This window comes from Phaseolus vulgaris, chromosome 11 (assembly GCF_000499845.2).
Source record: "Phaseolus vulgaris cultivar G19833 chromosome 11, P. vulgaris v2.0, whole genome shotgun sequence".
In the NCBI taxonomy this organism is placed as follows: domain Eukaryota; kingdom Viridiplantae; phylum Streptophyta; class Magnoliopsida; order Fabales; family Fabaceae; genus Phaseolus; species Phaseolus vulgaris.
The window spans coordinates 45878634-45901097 of NC_023749.2; the positions used below are offsets into that span (position 1 = coordinate 45878634).

The window sequence follows — 22464 nt, forward strand, 5'->3', positions numbered from 1 at the left end:
AGTGTTTTTGCTGCTGAAATAGGATTTTTCAGCATTGTGTATGCCTTGTTCTTGAAGGGTTCAAGAACCACAAGGTTTTGTAATTGATTTTATTTGTTTAGTGGATTTCACCTTGGTGTGAGGTGAGACTGAATGTAGCTCTTGATGAGTGAACCAGTATAAACTGTGTGTCCATCTTTCTTCTCAATCTTTGCACTCCTTTTCTGCATAATTTGATAATCTGATAGGAAATAAATTTGTTGAATCAAAATTAAATTTGTTCTTTTTGGGTTTGTTCATACTTTTCTTCTAAGATCCTGAATAAGTTCTTGGTTGTTTGCAAATATCTAAATTTTTGTGTTGGCTGTTTAAAGAGAGTAATAAATCTTTAAACTAACTCTTTTCAAGATTCATATTCCCTTTAAGATCAGTTGTTAAAGATCCAAAGTTTAAATTTCTGGGTGTAAATCTTGTTGTAGTAAAAGATCTTACACTGTTATGGAAAAACTATCTTTTAATCTCAAGCTAATCAGATTAAGGAATAACTACAACATTTTCTGGAGTGCATTTGTGCTTCCTTGTGTGAGAAAATAATGAACAAAAGATAATTATTTGCTCACAGATTCAATGTTCAAGAACCTGATTAAAAAAATTCAAATAGTTCAAGAGAAAAAGTGATGAATTAAACTTTATAATAATTTTCATAAATAATCACGATAAGAAACAGGATACCGACTAAGAAGCATTATGACAAACAGGTTGTGGGTAAAGAATATAAGAATAAAAAATGGAAAAGAATTAGAAGAGTTAAAACCATGAGAGTGAGAGAAACTTTTTCTTGACGCCTAAGCAAAATAATATCAAAATAAATTTGCATTGCTAAAATGCTCAGAAAAATCAAATACATAATAACAATCTAAACGAAATATTCAATTTTTAAAAAAAAAGTACAACATTTTTTGGAAACTGAGAAAAGAGTGGATATGTACTTGCTTGTGTTAGAAAAAAAAATAAAAAAAAATCATTGTTTGCTCACAATATTAAATACCAAATGGATGAATTCAACAATAAAAATGAACATATATCATAGATGAATTGAATTATAAAGAAATTTGCACAGTTACCTGTGAGAAAAGAGTGAATTTGTGCTTCATTGTCTGGAAAAAGAATGAACAAAAGATCATAGTTTGCTCACAGTTTTAAATACCACATAGATTCAACAACATAAATGAGCACATATAAAAGACGGATTAGATAAAAAGGAAAAGAAAATATGCACACTAGTGAGAAAAGAGTGCATTTGTACTTCCTTATATGAGAAAATAATGAACAAAAGATCATTATTTACTCGCAGATTTAATGTTTAAGAACCAGATTAAAAAAATTTCAAATAATTAAAAAAAAATGATGAATTAAACCTTATAATAATTTTCGTAAATAATCACCATAAGAAATATGTACAAACTAAGAAACATTATGACAAAGAAGTTGTGGGTAAAAAACATAAGAATAAAAAATGAAAAAGAAGTTTAAGAGTGAAAATCATGAGAGTGAAAGAGACTTATTCTTGACTACTTAAGACAAAATAATATCTAAACAAATTCGCTATGCTAAAATACTTAAAAAAAATCAAATACAGAGTGACAGTTTGAAAGAAATATTTAAATTTTTAAAAAAAACTATATCATTATTTGAAAATAAAGTGGATTTATGCATAATAACTAGATAAAAGTTCAGTGTTTGTTCACATTATTAATTATCAAAGGATTCAACAACAAAAATAACATATAGATGAATTGGATAAAAACAAGAAATTTTTACACTTACATGTGAGAAAAAAAGTGAATCTGAATCTGTGCTTCCTTGTTTGAGGTGCCTTCTACATTTATTCACATGTAACACATATAACTAATAAAATTTTTTCCAAACTTCATCAGAAATAAAAAAATCAATTGAGATTCGAAATTTAAAATTCAAAAATAATTACATAACTTATTTATGTAAGATGTATTTCTTCTGTAACTTTTGCAGTAGTCAAAACACCCCACTTAGACTTACGTGAGATAAAAAAACAAATGAATTCACATTCAAAATTTAAAATTCAAAGTCATTATCTTATTTATGTAATTTGTCTTTTTTCTGTAAATTTGTAAATTTTTCCTCCTTTCAGAGCACCTTCTGCATTGGCTTCTTGTAGAGCACCTTATGTATTTGTACATGTGTCTTGCACACAGCCATCCATGAAGTAGCCCTCTTTGTGTGCCACATGTGTACTATAAATTTAAATAATATAAAAATACCCATTGCTTCCACGTGCTAAGGTTTTGAAGTTTTAAATATTGGTAAAAGCTAAATGCACTGCAATTGTGAAGTGCCTGTTCGATAGCCCTTCTGATTTCGTCCCAGTGTTCTCTAATAATGGAGCTATCGTTATCTTCTTCCTCATCAAGAGGTTAGAGAAGCTTCTAAGAGCACAAGATCTCCATGGTGCTCATTCTTTCACGCCCCTCCTCCAACCACAACCAGCCTCCACAAAACACGTCTCATTCTCAATCTTTTGTTCTCTCCGATGATGTTCAAAATTGAAAGTAAGCTTATTGTCAACCTTGGATTCAACTTAGGAAAATTGAAAGTGTCAGGCAAAAAAAAGCCTAAATAATAACTGAGACTGGTCGCACAATAATTACTTATGTGTTGATGATCTTTTGGTTCCTTCCTTCGAGTCTTCTTTCACAAATATTGACTTTCGATCTGAAAAAGGTTACTCAAACAATCAAGTAAGTACTATGTTTAAAGAGTTTATATTGATAATTGAAAAAACATATCTTACCCCTCCACAAATGGTTTATTTATAGGGTAGGTTATGGGTCATTGTTGTGATGGACCAGATATAAGTTATTAACTGATGTGCATCGTGATCCTTGACCTGATTAATAGAAAGATAGAATTATTGGAATATAGATATGTTGGAATATCTAAAGAGTTATCATCTTTCAATTAATCAGTATTTACTGATTTATCGGAGATGTTTCCCACATATTTCGGGATATGAATGACCTGATTAATAAGAAGATAGATTTATTGGTATATAAATATGTTGGAATATCTAAAGATTACTTATCATCTTTCAATTAATCACTATTTAACTAATTTATCGGAGATGTTTCCCACATATTTCGGAATATGAATGCGACTCATTAAGTGCAATTGTAATACTATCATTTATTGCATGTCTTGAAACGTTCTTTGTCTCGGTCATTTGGTCACTAGACTTGAGATCGGTTTGTTCGGTACCGACCAGTACAGAAAAGAAGCTTATTAGTTAAATAAATAATATTTTTTATAGGATTACCTAATTATAGATCGAATTTCTTTCCAGGAATGCTACAATCTCCTTATTAATTTTTCATATAAAAAGAAATTTATTCTTATAATAGTTAAATCGTGCAACTAAAGCACAAAATCAATCAAGAAACACTACAAAAAAAAGTGTATATTGTGGCGGTTTTTTTCGTATAAAGTGGCGTTTATAACCGCCACAATATACGCTTGTGGCGGTTTCCCAAACCGCCATAGAACTGGCCGCCACAAAGTTTAATGTGGCGGTTTTATGTTACCCGCCGCAACACCCGCCACTTTAAACATAGTGTAAGTAGTGGCGGTTTTTATCTGTAAGTAGTGTCAGTTATAACTGTCGCAATTTACAATCATTGAAGAAGATTCTGACACCATAATATTCGTAAGTAGTGGCGTTTTTAACTGACGTAATTTTATTACTGAATAAGGAAAATTTAACCACTTTTTTATAATTTTTTTTATAATTTTTTTTATAATCTGTTTTATACAATTATAAAATTTAACCACCACTTTTCTATAATCTTTTTTATAATCTGTTTTATACAATTATAAAATTTAACCACCACTTTTTCAAAATAAAATAAAATAATGTATAAAGTTATAATCATCCATTCATTTCATTAAAAATTAAAGCACACATAATAATGTTCAAATGTTTATATGTAATTGAAAGTTAAAACACACATAATAATGTTCAAAAGTTTAAAACACATAAAAAGTTCATACATCCCTAATTAAGTTTAAAATTCCAACACATAGTTGTTCAAAAGTTCATACATTCCTAGTCAAGTTTAAAATTAAAACACACATCTCTAATCAGTTTTGCTTCCGGCACTTGATCCTATTACTTGATTAGGTGATGGAGCACCACTTCCATAATCTGATGCCTGAAATAAATAATTTTAAGTTAATGAATTTGTATGTTTATAATTATAAAATAAAAGACACCAATAAATATTTAAATATATTAATACCTCATTGGTGGATGCATGAACCAAATTAGCTGCTATTGCAGCAAAATGTTCTGGAACGTCTTTTCTTGAAGCAATATAAGCAAGCAAAGTGTTCATTTGATTTTTCACAGTTGCAAGCTCATTTTCCATTTGAGTTATCTTGTCCTCCACATTTGATGAAGTTGAACTAGAGGAAGCATGGTTCATACCACTTAGCCTTGTTGTGGATCCTTTGAAAGCAAGGCTGGGACAAGCTCCATATGATAGCCCTCTAACTCGACCCGGATGCTCCTTACCAAATATGACACCAATTGGATCTTCTGGAGATATATTTGAACCACCTTTTGGATTTGTCAATATTAGTTCATCAATTTTTTCCTGGATAAAATTGAAAATATATCATGGCAGCAGCAGTAAACATAATGAAATGGTTGAACTCTCAACTACAACATAGAATGAGAGTAAGGTATAAAAGAAACCATCCAAAGTTCATCCCAATTCTCTACAATTTTGATGACAGTGACTTAAAACCCAAAGAAGGTAAAAAGGTAAGAAAAAAAACTGAGAAATTAAAGGCCTGAATATACTGACTAAAGAAAAAGGGGAGCATGCATGCAGATATTGATTAGTGACTTTATCATTTGGTTATTAATTATTTATACATAATAATGTGATTGTGTTTGGAATAATGGTACGTAATAATTAAAGCATGCTATAAAAGAAAATATTGATTAATTTTAAAATTCCCTTGTGGTAAAAGGTTCTTTATACCTGCACTCCATTATTAATTTCCCATAGCATGCTAAAATCTAGTGCGATTAAGAACAGACCATGTGTTTGGTCATCAATCAATCTAGTGCTAAAATCTATATGATAGCATTCTCACTCATCAATCACTATCCAAATTAAGACCATGTGGTTGGAACCTTAGAGACAAAATCTGTAAAATCATACCCCTAAATATAGATGCACCTATTCATCTATAAATAACAATTACCCACCCCTGATTCCACTTAAGTTCATGCTATCATACCTCTCTGTGCCGGTCACCATCACATAAACTACCATTCATTTTTATCATTATAATTCTTATTATTATTACTATTTCTAGATTTCCTGCTTTTTCTTTTTCCTATCCACCACTTCCCATATCAATACATCATCATCAAAGCAGTTCAATATATCATCATGATCAATACATCATCATCAAAGCAGATCAATATATCATCATGATCAATACATCATCAAAGCAGTCCAGTATATTTCCATGATCAATACATCATCATCAAAGTAGTCCAGTATATTTCCATGATCAATACATCATCATCAAAGCAGTCCAATATATTTCTATGATCAATACATCATCATCAAAGTAGTCCAAACACTTACCCCAATTTCCAGCGCCTCTTCATTCACATATATGCCATTTTTCCTCTTATGTGTGATCTTCCACATTTCAGCTCGTCCAATATTTTTACCAGTCTCAATTTTCTATATGTTCAACAATAATAATATAAGTATAATGTGGTGGAAATTGTAATATATTAAAATAAAGAGCACAATATAAGTAAAAAAATACCAAATTATTTCTTCTTCTTGACAAAGACATAGCACCACCAGTGTGAGGAATAATTTGTCTCTTCCTTATATCTCTATTTCTATTACACATGTTCTACAAAGTGAAAATGAAATCAGTTTTGTGTAAACTTAAAGTAAGCTTATTAATAATAATAAAAAACAGAGTTTACTATACCACTGTAGAAGGCCTCAAACGATAATCAACAAAAACAGCCCATTGTTCCATGTTTAATCCAGCTGGAACATTCTTGATGAGGTCACTTCTGCTCATAAGAGGGTCATAAAATTCATTCCAAAGCTTGCATCTGTATTCCCTCCACAGTTTCCCAATTTTAAACATAACATCTCTTTTAGCCAAATCTTCATTTACTTTGAAACAAAATCGAGACTTCAAAAAAAGAAAAGAAGTTAGTACAAATGTATTGAATAAATTAAAGTTATTTCAATGTAAGTTATATTACCTTTAGTACACTCTCCCACACTGTATCCTTGTAAGTATCTGGCAAAGTTGACCACTTTTCAAAACTAATAGGGAACAATACATGATTTGCTGCTAGTTGTCCACAAACTCCAGCAAGTAAACCAGATGCTTCTCCAATTGGTTGAAAATTGTCATCATAGTTCACCACCACACGTAATCCGGTAGGTAAGTTATGAGCATCCCTAACCTTCACCTTTAGTTTTTGACTAACTCCTTCGCCATCTATAAAAATCCAAATACATTATTTCATGTGCAGTGAAACTTATTACATGTAAAGAAAAAAAAACAAAAGATTTTACCTATAGCATCAACAAACCAATAGTGGTTTGATTGCCTTGATTTTCTTGGTTGCACTCTTTCAGACTCAGAAGTTGGTTGTGCAGGTGCAGATTCAGAAGTTGCTGGAGGTACAGATTCAGATGATTCAAGATTTTCAGATTCAGTCTGTGGTTGTGGAACTTGTGAAGCTTGTGATTGTGGAACTTGTGAAGTTTGTGATTGTGTAGGTTGTGAGGTTTGTTGATGAATAGATTGAGAAGCTTGTGGTAGAGGAGATCCAAATGGACTTGCAGAAGTAGTTCTTGTCTGGTCCTGTGTAGTAGAAGGCGTAGCATTAATGTTTACATAGTTGGCCACAGATTTGTCTGAACCAGCAACTGACTTAAGCAAGTTCTTGATCCTTTTAGGTTTAGGCATATCTGCACATAAAATTGAAGTAATCAACAACATAATTTAAATTTGAAGATATATTAAAAGTGGAGATATATTAAAAGCTTCATACATGCACATAGTAGATGAATGAACATATTAATAGTGCAGCTGAACCAAGGTTATTATTACTCTGACATTGAGTCATTTTCATGAAGTTCATCATCATTGTTGTCCTCATTTAGTAATTCATCATCTTCATCCTCCCTAAATAATGCCAATTGGTCAGAGTTGCTGAAAAATTCATGTAAGTCTTGTTGTGGACACGGTTCTACTTCACAAACTTCACCATCTCCTTCTCTCATATCATACAAGTCTCGTGGTTTCAAATGGACAACAATTGACCATTCCTTATTCACCTCATCATCTATATAATATACCATTCCAGCTTGTGAAGCTTCAATGTATGGATCATGCTCCTCACGATCTCCCGTGTGAATTAACCTTGAAAAATTAATACAAGTGAAACCCCAAGGATCCTTCCTCAACCCACAGTCCCTTGTGGTGTCAGCCCATTTACATTTGAACAAGATAACCTTAAAATGACCATAGTAATTAAGCTCAATTATATCTTCTAATTTTCCATAATATGCCAAATCTGCTTGTCTAATATTTTGATCCACACCACTTACAACACATGATGTTGAAGAAGTTAAGAACACTCCACAGTTTTGGGTTTTTAGGTCATGTTCTCGACTTTCAGTTCTAAATTTGAAACCATTTACATTAAAGGCAGAAATTCTTCTAGCATGTGTTGTTGGACCTTGAGCTAGATACTTAAGATCATTTGCAACACCACCTCCAGAAAGTGTTGGGATTTTCTACTCAGAATGGCGGTTTTCCAAAAATGTCCTGATTCACAAAATAAGATTTTCAAACATAAATCTATATATATGAAAAATAGCTATATTGAGAGAGAGAGAAAAAAAAAAATGATGAGATGAGGGATGGAGTTGATGAAAGAGGATAGCCCTACCAAAATAGCCATTAGCCAATGCATACAGATGGGACAAAATGATATGATGAGGGAGAGTTTATCAAAAGGACAAAACATCATTGATCTATCACAGACTCAATGATCCAAAAAATCTGGCACCACCATGGGATAAAGGGAAACCACAGAAATAGAGGGTGGGACCATATGTAAGGGAATGGGGACACATTCAAATCAACCAGATTGCTGGAAAAAGGAACTTTATTCAGTGGTGGTGAGCTTACCCAATAATTCCATTTGAAGAGCATGTATAACTAAATGTAAGAGACACATCAAGTGCACACAATATATAAATAGTATAGCTTCAGCCTGCAGCTAGGTAGGTAGCTGTTGAAGCATATGTTATTACAGTTTCCATTTTTCAGCCTTCAGATCATGCAAACCAAACCCCCCCCTTCATCTTTTTTTTTTTGGACCACAACACAACTCAAAAACTAATAAAAAAACATGCAAATTGTAATACAGAGAGGTGAACATGTGAAAGTAAATAAAAAGAAGTTGGAGGGTAGTAGTGTATTAGTCTTGGGTTATGGAAGAAGAAGAACACAGGGTGACACAGGGTCTGATAAAACCGTTGGGCTATGTTGGTGTCAGGTCGCTTTCGAAGCATGAATTGCGTAGGCTCTAGGAAGATTAGGGGGAGTAGATGGTAGAGAGTTGTTGGTGTAGTTTCATTTATTCATGTATTGTAACCATGTCTTGGCTTTTGTTTCTCGCTTTTGTTGCTTTCCAGTACTGCAAAAATTGTATGAGTATATTTATGATGGATTCATCTGCCACCCAAGCTGTATCCGCTGACTTCAGACCCTTATGCTTTCCACCATTTTCCTTTCCTGCATTAACTTCTCCCATCAATACTCTCTAATCTTCCATTGTTAGGGACACATCAGTTTTCACCTTTCTCTCCCTGTCACTCTCTCTTCACTTTCATACTATCACTAACAACCAAATATTCTAGTTAGCTCCAAACTGCTCCACTTCTTCTATGCAATCTCCTTCCCCTACATTTCTCAAATAACTAACTATTTTCCTTTCCTTTATACATACTCACTCAAACTCCTCCCCTAACATTGCATTCATGTTTTCAATTGTAAATTTGAAAAACAGATTTTGTTGGGAATCAGTTGGAATACACTAAAATGTTGTATTTAATTTAATTCATTTTTTTATGATATAAAAATGTTCAAGCTCCCTTTGTTTTTTAATAATATTCTTTATCCATAGTTCAACTTATTTTAACTGTAAATACTTTTTAAATTTTTATAGAATACTTTTTAAATTTTTATAGAATGGCGGAAAGGTTGGTATAGAATCAAGGAGAATTGAGTCAGGTCACAAAGAGCATGGTGATGTGAAATACCCAAAGGGATCAATAGTAAATGATTCTAAAAGTAATGGCAAAGAAAAAGAAGTACAACTCAGGAAACAGCTAAATGATGTGCCTGCTAGACAGAATGCTACATTAGATTTCTCAGAAAAAGAGAATGATGGAGATGAATGGCCAATAATTAGAGAAAAGAAAACCGGGATACAGAAAAATGTGGTGGAGGGTGCCACAAATGCTGAATTGACAGAAGAAATAGATGAGGTCCAAAGCTTTCATGATGAAAATGGTGTCCCACCTGATGTCAATGAAACTGAAATAGTATTTGGTCGGGCACACATCCGGCATGAAGAAAACCTGTCAAGTGTTAGTAAAGGAAGTTGGCTCAGAGGACACATATATGAAGTCACATACGTAGAAGATAACACTGTTGAAGTGAATTTGGAAGCATCAAAGAACGATGCTGATGAGGAAATTAATGCAGGAAATAGTATTACTCATGCCTATACTTCAGGCATGAAACACAGTTCAGAAATCGGTGAAGCAGATAGCTAGTTTGGTTTAATAAGATTATGATTCTCATCTTTGTAAACTAGAGTTCATAGATGCCATTTTCATTACAAAAAAAATACAGAGTTGTAAGGGGTGAATTTCTAGGCTATAGAGTTTCTTTAGTTCATGACTATGTATGATGTAATTGTACTGTAAAATTTGTACTTTCCAGATGGACTGACATGAAGAAATGACCCCATTAGTGTCTCAAGTAAGGACCCTAATGGAAGTAGTAGTTGTGAGAACAGTGGGCATGCGAACTAACATTTCATTAAAACCCATCAATGTTTGTTGTCCGAACTTAGTTGTAAGAATGCGATTTGAAGGGAAGGATAGGTCTTTGTAATGCCAACATGTCATTTACTAGAAGCAGAAAATGGGGTAACAATGTTAATGGCTCTGTCCGGAAGATTACTATTTCATAATTTTGGCAACTTGAAGAGTTAAAGCCAAGGAAAAGGTAGGTCCAATTTTAAATTTTTAGCTTAAAATGATAAATTAGATGGTGTAGGAACACAGTTTCTCTTAAATGAATGTCTTTCTCACTGGAACAATTATCTGTAAACATAACCATTCATGTATCATTTTTGACCTACTATTCTTTTCATTTCATATAGTATGTAACAAGATAAGGAAATCTAGCAAAGCCACATGATGTGGGCCAAATCCAAAATAAAAAAGGAGCAAAATATTTTTTAAAAAAGGTACGGGGTGAGTGTGTGGCAAATAGATCTGGGAAATTTCTGGAGAAATGAGCCCATTCAATTCACACTGAATCGTGAGCATTCTTTTTAAAGCGCTAGTGAACACCAATTAAGTGCAAACTATTCAGACAGTTTGATTTCTTTCTGTTCTATTTTCCCTTGATAATTTGGTTTATTTTCATTTTGTAATTAGCCATACCTCTCTGTTAGAAGAGTTTGTCCAGTTAGCAAACCAAGAAATAGCACTTAGTTTACCATTATGTAATATACAACTAGAAGATTCATAAATGGTCGGTGACAGAGTTTGCTGTCGGACATGAGACCAAAAGGTGGTCAGAACAAATTGTGTGGGTTTTAGAATCTAATGACATAATATTTTACAAACAGAAAGTGAGAACTTTAATTGCATTGTCTCTAAATTTGGCAGCTACTCACCCAAACCTACCCAACAGTAGCTCCTCTGTTTGTTAGACTACTGCATTCATTGGAACCTAACTTGAATTACAATCACAACCAGACACAGACAGACTAAAAATTATATGACCATAGAAACCACAGGACGAGCTGACATTCATGTTACCTGCAACATCTCAACAAGAAGAATGATGCACGGATTCGTGTGGAGGCAGAGAGCGCGGGTTCATTGCATAAAACCTAAAATGTAAAGGATAAAGTTGAATGAAGTTGATGGTCGACATTGATAAGAGAACGTGCGAGCATTTAATTACCTTCAAATCGGTTCCATGTAGAAAGCGCTAGGGTTCGTGTGGAGGCCGAGAGCGCTAGGGTTCGTGTGGGGGCCGAGAGCGGTAGGGTTCGTGAGTAGGCAGAGAGCGCTAGGGTTCGTGAGGCAGAGAGAGGCGAGAGTGAAGAGTTAGGGTTCGTGAGGCAAAGAGAGACGAGAGTGAAGAGTTAGGGTTCGTGAGGCAGAGAGAGACGAGAGTGAAGAGTTAGGGTTCGTGAGGCAGAGAGAGACGAGAGTGAAGAGTTAGGAGTTAGGTTCACTCTGGTTTCCTGAAATTAAAAAAAAAATTATTTTCTTAAGTTTTCAAAAAAAAAATTATTTTCAATTGAAAAACTGAAGGATTTTTAAATAAAAAATGTGAATATAGGAATAAAGGAATAAAGCAATTTCAATTCTGAAGGAAAATTATGACAGTTAAAAATGACATAATTTGAAAGATAATTGTGGCGGTTAATGAAATGACGTATTATACTGAAATTTGTGGCGGTTATTAATAACCGCCATATTAAAACCGCCACTTTTTACACATTTTTTTGTAGTGAAAACATATAGCAAAAAATTTAAGGAAGAAGTTGTGTCATGAAAATAACTTTTCTATAATTTTCCTATAATGTGTTTTGTAAAGAAATTGTCCATCCTAAACTTATTTTAATTATTTTGATTACACATTAAATTTATATATTAAAAAGACGAATTGCTTGAAGATTTAGTGCTTGAAAATTTAGTAGAAGTCAAATCATGCTCAACATGCACAATTTTAGCTTTGTTTTGCTGTATTTGTTTTAATTTTTATTTGTTTTTATTGTTTTAAAATTGAATAATTAATTGAATTGTGAAAATTTAATAAATCTGACAATTTGATTTACAAAATTTGAAAAATTTATTGATTTTCTTATTTGAAAATTTAATTAAAAGATAGTGATAAAATCCTAAACTGTCCACCATAAAATATAAATCTCGTAACTGAAAACGTCACAACTAAATTCTAATTCAAAAATCTTAAACTCAAAAGTAAAAATTAAAACCGAACCATAAAACATAAACTATAAAATGTATAGCTAAATCCTAACCCATAATCCTAACATAACACCTTGAACCGTAATTGTAAATTCCAACCATAAAATTATTTAAGACATAATAAAATAAGTTCTTTTAACCTTTTAAATGTGTAATAAAAATAATATAGAATTTTTGTAATTTTTATTACATATTGTCAAATTATGGAGTATCATTCAGTTGTAAAATGATTTTACGCTTTAGGTTTACATATTAGGGTTTTAGGGTTAATGATTTGAGGTTTATGATTTTAAATTTAAGATTTTTAGATTTACAGCTTTTACTATTTATGCTTTATGAGTTATGATTTACATTTACATGTCATTTAGGGTTACATTAGGGTATTAGAGTTTATGCTTTATGTTTTACAAGTTTTAGGATGTAGGTTTACTGTTCATAGTTTTGATATTAAGGTTTGTAGGTTTACGACTTAGGTTTAGGATTTCCATATTAGGGTTTAGGTGTGATGTTTTCAGTTACAATATATCTTTTACTATGTATGGTTTAACACCATTTTTTAATTAAATTGTCAATTAAAAAAAACCACTAAATTTATTCAAATTTTATCAAATTTGTTAAAATTTTCACAATTCAATTATTTTTTTTCATTTTAAAAACAAATTTGAAAAAAAAAAATCAACCTTTATGTTGAACACAATTTTTTTTTTTATCAGCAATGAATAAATAAAATTAAAGGGATACTTCAGGGGTATCCCAACCCATATACAGAAACCACAAAAAGACTACCTATCTCTCCTTTATGGTTGGAACAAAACAACCTTAAAGTGAGAAAAACATACCCAAAAAATACCCAAACAAGATAAACCCTGCTCTCGAGGAGGATCCACTCGGGAAAACCCCATCTCATTGCTCTTATAAGGTTAACAGACATCTTTATCGAACCAGCACAAACCCGACAATGTGTCTACCTCGGTAATTTTCAGTACCTGATCTTCCGTTCTTCGAATACGGCAATGATACACAACTTCACCGACCACTTCATGGAGATCGCCGCTTCATCGACCGACGATTATGTTTACCTTCGCCTTCGGCGACCACCGACTAGCGCATGGAGATCGCCATTTCAAGTTTCGACGACCACCCGCTACGCACGCATGGAGATTGTCGTTTCCTCGACCGACGATCATGTTTACCTTTGCCTTCGGTGACCACCGACTAGCGCATGGAGATCGCCATTTCAAGTCTCGACGACCACCAGCTACGCACGCATGGAGATCGCCGTTTCATCAACCGGCGATCATGTTTACCTTTGCCTTCGGCGACCACCGACTAGCGCATGAGATCGCCCTTTCATCGACCATGGAGGTCATGTTTACCTTTGCATAATTTCAACGACCACCAGCTATGCACGCATGGAGATCGTCGTTTCAACGACCGACGATCATGTTTACCTTTGCCTTCAGTGTGCTCCCTGTTTAGCATATATGCTCTCCTTCACAAGCTGCTTCCGATTCCTGCACCTAACAAAAGCATAGGCCACCCCCGTAACAAGAAGCAGCAACCCAATTCCTTGCCTGGTAAAAACTAACTAGTCCAAAAAGAACCCAAATCCTCACTAAACAGATTCCTCCCTAAACCCTAAACCCTAAACCAGAAAAACCAATCATCGTCTTCATAACCATCCCAGACGCATGTAAGCCAGAAATTTTAGCAGCTTCTGATGCAAATGTTTGGGTTAAGAACCCAATCTACAAAGGCGTAAGAAAACGAGCGAGCTTTATGCTTCATCCACAACCAAGACTTCAGTTGAACCCTCTGGAAAACCTCCTCAGCATCTACTACCCCTTGCTGGAAAGCAATCATGTTCCTCTGGTCCCATAAACATCTAATGACATTTGCCCAAATCCCTTTCCAGATCCTATTTTGCTTATTACTAACATGAAACAGGTGAAAACTTTGGAAATGCAACTTCAGATCATGTTGTTGTACGAATGAAATATCTACCCACTGAAAGCATAAAGACCAAACCTTCTGGGCATATTTACACTCTATGAAAAGGTGATGATAGGTCTCCACCTGTAACTGGCACAAGGGACACATCATTAAGTTCACCACTACCCCTCTCCGGCTCAGACTCACTCTTGTAGGAAGTCTTCCCATCAGTACCCTCCAGGCTGTCACTAACACGTTTGGAAAAGCCGTCGCCCTCCACAAGAGTTTATACACTTCTCCCTGGTTCCCTCTATCGTACTTAGCTAGACAATCATAGGCAAAGCTCACCGAAAACAACCCCGGTACCTCCTTCCCCCATACCTGGGTGTCCTGGGCATCTTCTCTCAAGCTAGCCCCTGATAGAATCGTAATAAGGTCCCTCTCCAGGGGAGATTCCCATTCAAATCTACCTCTCCTCCACCTCAAGTCCCACCTCCACTCCGTGCCATCCCATACACCCATCTCACCCACTGTTTTTCCTTGGTTTAAAGATAAAGAATATAGGCGTGGGAACAAAGATTTGAGATCCACACTTCCGATCCATACATCCTCCCAGAACTTAGCTTTGTCACCACAACCTATTTCCCAGCCTAACTCTTCCTGAAACCACCCTTTACCACCTCCCTCCTTACACATCTTAGAGAGGTCTCTCCACCACCAAGATTGATATTTGACAGGTGTAAGACTGCTTTCCACTCCCAAATCGTATTTGGAGTCCAACAACTTCTTCCATCTTCCATTCTCTTCCGAAAGGCACCGCCATCTCCATTTCGCTAAGAGAGTTTATTAAACAAATGTATATCCCTGCACCCCAGCCCTCCCTCCTCTTTTGGTCTGCATACATCTTTCCAGCTAATCCAGGCAATAGGCTTAGTTAATTTCCCCCAACCCCACAAGAATCTTGTTTGAATACTGATAATCCTTTTACACACCGAGGTCGGAACTCTAAACAGGGAGATATAATACAGGGGAATAGCAGTTAGAACAGAATTGATCAGGCAGATCCTCCCTGCCATGGATAGAAACCTCCCCTTCCACACACTTAGCTTTGCTTTCAGCTTGGTAATAATTGGATCCCATAATTGTTTCTTTCTTGGATTCCCTCCCACCTCCAGTCCTAGATACTTGAAAGGCACCTCCATCTGGATACAGTTCAACGTCTTAGTGAAACACCTTATGGTGTTGTTTTGTACATTGATACCTGCTAGCCTTGATTTATGGAAGTTGATCTTCAATCCTGAGGCTAGCTCGAAGCCCCTCAAGATGGCCTTCAGGGTTAACACATTCCCAAAGGTATCCTCACAGAGAAAAAGAGTATCGTCCGCAAACTGAAGAATACACATCTCCACCTCATGCCTTCCTATCTTAAGGCCCGTCAGCATATTAACCTTCAAAGCTTGTCTTACTAGCCCAGCAAGACCTTCAGCAACCACAATGAACAAAAAAGGTGCTAGGGGGTCGCCCTGACGCAACCCTCTAGAAGGCTTAAACTCCTCCGTAGGACTCCCGTTAACTAAAACTGATACAGTAGCTGATTCCAGACAACCTCTGATCCACAAGATCCATACAGAGTGGAACCCCAGTTTGTGTAGCATATCATACAGGAAATCCCATCGAACCGAGTCATAATCCTTCTCAAAGTCCACTTTTAGGCAGATACCACTTCTCCCCTTTTTCCTGAGATCCTCCACCACTTCGTTTGCCATAAGGACGCTATCCAAGATTCCTCTACCCTTTAGGAAAGCTGATTGGTTTTCATCTATGATTGCAGGCAATACCTTCTTCAATCTTCCAGCCAACACCTTAGTGATAATTTTATAAATGACACCAACCAAAGAAATGGGTCTATACTGGTCCAGTTTAGTAGGGTCCCTCACCTTCGGGATAAGCGCAATAAAAGAAGCATTACAACCTTTCGGGATGTTTCCAGTCACATGAAACAAAGCCATAGCTTCCATTAACTATGCTTTAACAAAATCCCAGCTTTTCCGAATAAAATTGAAGTTGAACCCATATGGACCGGGGCTCTTAGACCCTTCACACTGCCACACTGCATCTTTAACCTCTTTTTCTGTGAAACCAGCCACAAGCCCCTCCTTATCTCTCAAAGTTAGAGTCTTAAACTCCACCTCATCCAACCTCACCCCTAGGTCTTTCGTTGCCATGAACCTAGCTTCAAACAGCTTTTTCGCCTCCAACCGAACAGTACCTGGTTCTCACACCATCTGTCCCCCACCTGAACAACCTTCACTTCATTCATGAGTCTTCTCCACCTCAGAGATGAGTGAAAGAACCTAGTACAGGAATCACCACTCTTGAACCAACTTGCTCTAGCCTTTTGGCACAAAAGAGATTCGAGTTTTTCGTCATTTTCTACCAATCGACTTGTCAACGCCATTCTGTTAAGCCTTTCACTTTCCTCCAAGCCCCCGATACAATCTCTGTTGTCTAGCTCCTCCAGCTCATTTAGAATCCTCCTCTTCTCAACATGAAGGTTACCGAACACCTCTCTGTTCCACACTTTTAGCTTTGACTTGAGGAGTTTCAATTTCTCCTTAAAACTAACTATTCTGTTCCCTTGGACTGGGAAGGAATTCCATTTATCCTTGACCATGATGCTAAACCCCCTCTACATAAACCAAGCGTCAATCGATCTAAAGGGTTTAAGACCCCAATCCTTCTCCACAGATTTTATCACCAGGGCACAATGATCTGATACCTCTCTTCGAAGGACATACTGTTTGCACATGGGTCACTTCAAAAGCCATTCTTCCGTGACTAGCCCTCTATCAATTCTACTTTTAGCTGTTCCATCCGGTCTGAACCACGTATAATTCTTGCCAACCAATGGAAGGTCTAGCAAGGACATATAATCAATGAAGCTGTTAAAACCCGATATCTCTCTTGCCTGATCATTCCTACCCCCAATTCCTTTCCTCTCAGATCTGCTTCTCACAGCATTGAAGTCACCACAACAACACCAAATTGGGTCTTGTGATGCCGTTTTAAAATTAGAGAGCTCCTCCCATAGAGTCCTCTTAGCATTCAGTGCACAGGGAGAGTAAACGTTGGCCACAGCACACCTAACGGACGATTTTACATGTTGACCAACAACCACAATAAAACCTTTCCCCATCAAGTGGTATTCATAACTAAAACCTTCTTTGTGCCACATGGACAAAAGGCTTCCACTCCCCTCCTCCCCTTTATTGTGTATCCAGCCTACTTTGTTATCACCCCACAGAGCATAGCACCTAGCATCTGAGATGTCCTTAGCCTTTGTTTCTTGTATACAAACAAAATTTGCCTCCTCCCTTCCTATTAAATACCTCATGTACCTTGATTTGGTACCACCCCCAAGACCTCTTATATTTAAGCTGACAATAATCATAAAAGACCTCCCTTCTTCCCTTCCTCAACACAACTCATGGTCTTCAAATCCCTTTCCTCCAGACTCGAGAACTCCTGGATAACCTCCAGTTCGTCCTTACGACATCTTATCCCAACTTTCCTACTTATGTCCCACAGCTTAATCGGTTCCTCTGGCGAATCAGGCTCACGTAGCCTAAGATTGCAGTTATCAATATCTCCATCAGAAAGAGAGACTGTAGTCATACCTTGTCTAGAAAGAAAGGATAAAGCATTTTGCGGGCATTTGTTCCTGATTCTAACAGAACGCCTTGGGTGTGACTTAGAGCCTTCCAGATCAACAAGGCCTTTGATTTTCTGCCGACGTTGTGTGGTTGTGGTTCCCCTTTCCTCATGCCCACCACCTTCTCCGCTCCCCAACAGCAACCCTCCTCTTCTGCGATGAGTTTCGCTCCCCAGCACATCGTCCTGGTTTTCGGAAGAGACGTTGCCAGCTTGTGCCCCATCTTGCTCCATCGGTTTCTTCTTCTGCGCACTCTCCAGCTCCAGATATATGTTTCTGCTACCTTCCTTCACAACGTTCATATTGTTCCACTGTTCTTGCGAAGCATTCTTTCCCTCTCCTCGTGCTCCCCCCTGACTTCCTCCAATTCGACAGCTCGTCTCCATCTCGGGTCCAAGGTCCGACAGAAAATTACCAGGCCTTGACCCGGACAAGCCCACTTCCATACCCGTCTGCAACACTACTTATTGGGCTTCCTTTCTACCCTGGCCCAAACCTCGCACAAACATGTCTTGGTTATACCTACTTTCCACATCCACCACTAATCTGGCCAGCTCAGCGTGTGCAGGGTAGCTACACAGAGAACGCTTGTAGGCCTGGATAGCAGCGTTGCCAAAGTCAGGTTCCTCATAAAGCTTCTGCCTTTGACTTTCCTCATCAGTGAAAGGTTTGCCACCTTTTTCCTAGCACGAACGCAACCCTGCAGAGAGCTCCCCTAGGCAGACATTCAATCGTTGCACCTGACCTACGTCTTCTCCTCCACCTCCGATCACCTTCCCCTTCGTCTGACTCCGTTCTATGTTTCTTCCGACTCCCCCCTCCTCATAGCTTTTCACCGAGAAAGCCGATTCCTCCACATAGGTTTCGGTTGAGGTGATACTGTCTGAAGAATCAAAGATACGATGTGAGTCTTTGCACTGGCCTGCTAAAACCACTGGGTGTTCCTCCTCAATATAAACACTTATATTTTGATCATTGATCCTGAACTTCCTTGCCACCCTTATGAACCGATTATTCTCGATTCTCACTTTCAGACGTGCGAACTCTAGATTTTCCCACATCAACGTGGCATCATCAATATCAATCAGCGTAGCTATGTCTCCAACCACTCTAGCGAAGCAATCTCTGTTCCATAAGGTTATTGGCAGACCGAGGCACCTTACCCAGACCACTTTATGACTCACTGTGAACGATGCTGACCACGGCTGCATCTGGACAAAAACACTATCAAACCAATCTCTATTTAAGTTTATAATCTCCTCCATCTTCTCCCCTCCTCTTGATGTTAAAAGAGCAAGGTTATCCCCCATCGCTCTTACTCTGACCATGCTCATACCTCCTCTAACGAATTCTTCTCCTAACTGTTCGAAATCCATATCAGCATTAAAACGCCCTACCACACTTCCTTCCATCCACGGCAATGACAGTTGCCTTGCGGTAAAGGTTGGTCCCTTCCATGCCCATCTATCCTGTCCTCTAACTACATCAGCAAAAGATTTCTTCTCCCCCTTCTCCATCCAAACCTTCTTCCCTTTGTATGACTTATTAACATCCGCTCCAACCCGCTCCTTCGCCCCATACTCGAGCCTCCCCGTCCCCACCGAGCTTTTGTTCCTTCCTTCCTCCCTTGACGCGTCCACCCGGTGGTACTTCGGTATGTTCACAAAGAGTTTTGTACTCCCAATGTATATTTGGTCAAGTTCCCGTTCTAGTTTTCCCACATTCTTCACATCAAACAGCCTCACAAACCCAAATCTTTTGCCCCACTTGTTAAGCCTTCGTGAAATAAAAACGTCTTGCACCCTCGCCCACTTTTGAAAGACTTTAAGCATGTCTTTCTCTCCAAACCCGTTGGGAAAATTTGAGAAGAAAAACGTTGTGGAATTACTAGCCTTACTGGGTTGGAGGTATGGTTTCCGGCGAGATCTCAGCTCACCTTGTCTATCAAAGGAAAACACCTTACTGTTCCGATCTACTCCCCCGCTCCGCTACTCCCCGCTCCCTCCATAATGAACTGAAACTCTCTACTCCCTTTTGCTTTTGAACACAATTTAAATGTAGTTTTAATATAATTGAATTTAAATGTAGTTTTAATATAATTGAAGTTATGTGTCGACATCAATTGTATTAAAATTACATTAAATTTGTGCTCAACATGCACAACTTTAATTATATTAAATTTGTAAGAAAGTCGTTTTTTATATATACGAATCCATTGTGTAATAAAAAACGTTTTCGCAAAACATCATTATTGAAAAATATTTGGTCTCTAAAACCTTGGTTGCTAATTAGATACCAATTTAGAAACTATTTAAATGTAATAGAAACTAATTTAGAAACCAATTTTTGTTTTAGTTTCTAAAATGGTCTCTAATTTAGTTACTATTGTAACTAATTATTTTGATATCTAAATATTGGTTTTTATTTCATAATTTTATTGTAGTGATATACACAACTTCTTCACTAAAATATTTCTTATCTAGAAAGCATGTAGCTCCAACACTACTTGTGTTGTGCACCTAAAGCATTATTTACCTATTATGGAAATAATTTATTTTTTCCATATTAGGAATAAACAAATGACATATTTTTGGAAAAGAAACGTATAAATCGAGAAGTACAAAAAGTTTGTATACTTTTATAATGAATTTAAAAATTATACCAGCTATGATTTCGGATTGGTTAAATTGATATACATTATTGAATGTGTGTTTAATTATGAAATTAAAGTCTTAATTGATACTTAATTGTCAGAATATGCTACCAGCATCCTCCCAAAGCTGCAATGATGTAATTAGCGTGTGGATGGGAATGTTGTCCTCCAATGGAAAATGTGAGATTGACGTTTGGCCTTTCCTTTAGAATTTGACTTTCTTGGTATAATGTGATTACTAAATTAAGCATGTTTTAGTTTTATTGAAACTGAACTCACCATGAATTTCTTAAGAAAGAGAATCACCCTAAAAGCTAGTCATTACAGTTAGAGTTTAAGCTCTTCATAACAGAAAATCACTGCTACAGTGATGACAAATACTATGAATTTCATGCAGATTTTGATTTAAGTTATATTTGATATTTGTTTTAAAAAATCTTCGAAATTCAAGTAATATGGCATACTTACAAGAACTAGAGTTACTGCTATCAGAATTCAACATGTTAGCAACATGTTTCTAGCCATATACCAACACCTGCCAAAATAAAGATGAGAGCACTTGATAAGGAAATAAAAAATTCAATTCAGGATATCATAGAAAAACGAGAGAAAGCCATGAGGAATGAAGATTTATTTGGCATACTTTTGGAATCAAATCAAATAGAAATCCAGGGAAATGGAAATAGTAAGAGTGTTGGAATGAGAATTGAAGAAGTGATTAGTGAATGGAAATTATTCTACACAGCAGGGCAAGAGACCACTTCATCTCTGCTGGTTTGGACATTGATCATGTTGAGTAAATATCCTGAATGGCAAGCACGAGCAAGGGAGTAAGTTCTTCATGTTTTTGGAAAACAAAATCCAAACTTTGAAGGGTTAAACCAAAATGTTTCTTCAAAAGATGACCATGATTCTGTATGAGGTTCTGAGGTTATACCCTCCTAACATTCGACTGCACTCTTCAGAAAGACATGGAACTTGGGAACCTATCACTACCCGCAGGAGTAAATGTTACCATGCCAATACTTTTACATCACCAAGATGGTGATATATGGGGTAATTATGCAAAGGAGTTCGAACAAGAAAAGTTTTCTAAGGAGTTGCTAAGGCATCAAAATGCCAAGTCTCGTTTTACCCAGTTGGATGGGATCTTAGAATTTTCTTTGGCCAAAACTTTACCAGGTTGGAAGCCAAGATAGTGTTGTCATTGCTTCTGCAGAATTTCTCATTTGTGCTTTCTCTTGTCTATGTACATGCTCCTATAGTTAAACTTAGCTTGAATCCCAAACAGGAGGTGCCTCTTATTTTGCAAAAACTATAATGATAAACCTTCTATTCTATCACTACTTTAGAGTAGACGGTCTCTCGCTGGACTGTCTAGTGTGTCTTTGATGGTGTAAATGGTCTCCTACTAGATTGTCTAGTGTGTTGTTATGTGTAGATGGTCTTCCTTTCAAAGTCACTAGTTTATTTGTCCTTATAGATAGGCTAGTGTTTATATTGTCTAACCTTTCTGTTCTCCGTAGACCGTCTGATGTGTTCACACAACTCAAATTGTCTAGTCTGCAATCAGGTTGGTTAGACCACCTTAATGGTTAGTCTGTTACGATTATGTTTGCTATTTTATTTAAAATTTGATCTTCTGTGACTTGGTTGTATGTATGTTCATCCCTTGCCTTCTTTTCATTGGGTAATAATAACATTTTCTAATGCTCTATTTTCGCTTCTTCACTTCTCGCCTAATGTCGTGGAGCATTCAATGAGATTATGTGATT

At 36.4% G+C, this 22464-nt stretch overlaps 3 protein-coding genes and 1 pseudogene across 3 annotated transcripts; 1 reads left to right on the forward strand and 3 right to left on the reverse strand.

Annotated features, from left to right (window-relative positions):
• Nucleotides 1-3978: 3978 nt before the first annotated feature.
• LOC137830161 (uncharacterized) lies at nucleotides 3979-7347 on the reverse strand. The gene is made up of 8 exons (XM_068637338.1): nucleotides 7130-7347; nucleotides 6648-7046; nucleotides 6329-6570; nucleotides 6043-6255; nucleotides 5869-5961; nucleotides 5679-5780; nucleotides 4311-4667; nucleotides 3979-4223 (listed from the first exon to the last, which is right to left on the reverse strand). Exons 1-8 carry the CDS (start codon nucleotides 7152-7154, stop codon nucleotides 4149-4151), a joined length of 1506 nt encoding a protein of 501 aa, XP_068493439.1. The 5' UTR covers nucleotides 7155-7347; the 3' UTR covers nucleotides 3979-4148.
• Nucleotides 7348-14099: 6752 nt separating this feature from the next.
• LOC137808661 (uncharacterized) lies at nucleotides 14100-15020 on the reverse strand. Its single transcript, XM_068609906.1, has one exon. The coding sequence runs from the start codon at nucleotides 15018-15020 to the stop codon at nucleotides 14100-14102; it is 921 nt and encodes a 306-aa protein (XP_068466007.1).
• A 1325-nt stretch (nucleotides 15021-16345) lies between these two features.
• On the reverse strand, nucleotides 16346-16998 carry LOC137808680 (uncharacterized). Its single transcript, XM_068609929.1, has 2 exons — nucleotides 16686-16998; nucleotides 16346-16593 (listed from the first exon to the last, which is right to left on the reverse strand). Exons 1-2 carry the CDS (start codon nucleotides 16996-16998, stop codon nucleotides 16346-16348), a joined length of 561 nt encoding a protein of 186 aa, XP_068466030.1.
• A 4240-nt stretch (nucleotides 16999-21238) lies between these two features.
• LOC137830170 (11-oxo-beta-amyrin 30-oxidase-like) lies at nucleotides 21239-22010 on the forward strand (annotated as a pseudogene).
• The last annotated feature ends 454 nt before the right edge of the window (nucleotides 22011-22464 follow it).

What these genes read in the sequence shown, in the direction of transcription:
- LOC137830161 (XM_068637338.1), bottom strand. Translation starts at nt 7,154, where the DNA reads ATGTTCATTCATCTACTATGTGCAT. An exon ending in TTGGTTTGTTGATGCTATAG is followed by an intron (nt 6,571 to 6,647) that starts GTAAAATCTTTT and finishes GGATTTTTATAG; the next exon opens with ATGGCGAAGGAGTTAGTCAA. An exon ending in TTCATGCATCCACCAATGAG is followed by an intron (nt 4,224 to 4,310) that starts GTATTAATATAT and finishes TATTTATTTCAG; the next exon opens with GCATCAGATTATGGAAGTGG.
- LOC137808661 (XM_068609906.1), bottom strand. Translation starts at nt 15,020, where the DNA reads ATGTGTAAGGAGGGAGGTGGTAAAGGGTGGTTTCAGGAAGAGTTAGGC.
- LOC137808680 (XM_068609929.1), bottom strand. Translation starts at nt 16,998, where the DNA reads ATGGTCAAGGATAAATGGAATTCCTTCCCAGTCCAAGGGAACAGAATA. An exon ending in GTTCAAGAGTGGTGATTCCT is followed by an intron (nt 16,594 to 16,685) that starts GTACTAGGTTCT and finishes TGTGAGAACCAG; the next exon opens with GTACTGTTCGGTTGGAGGCG.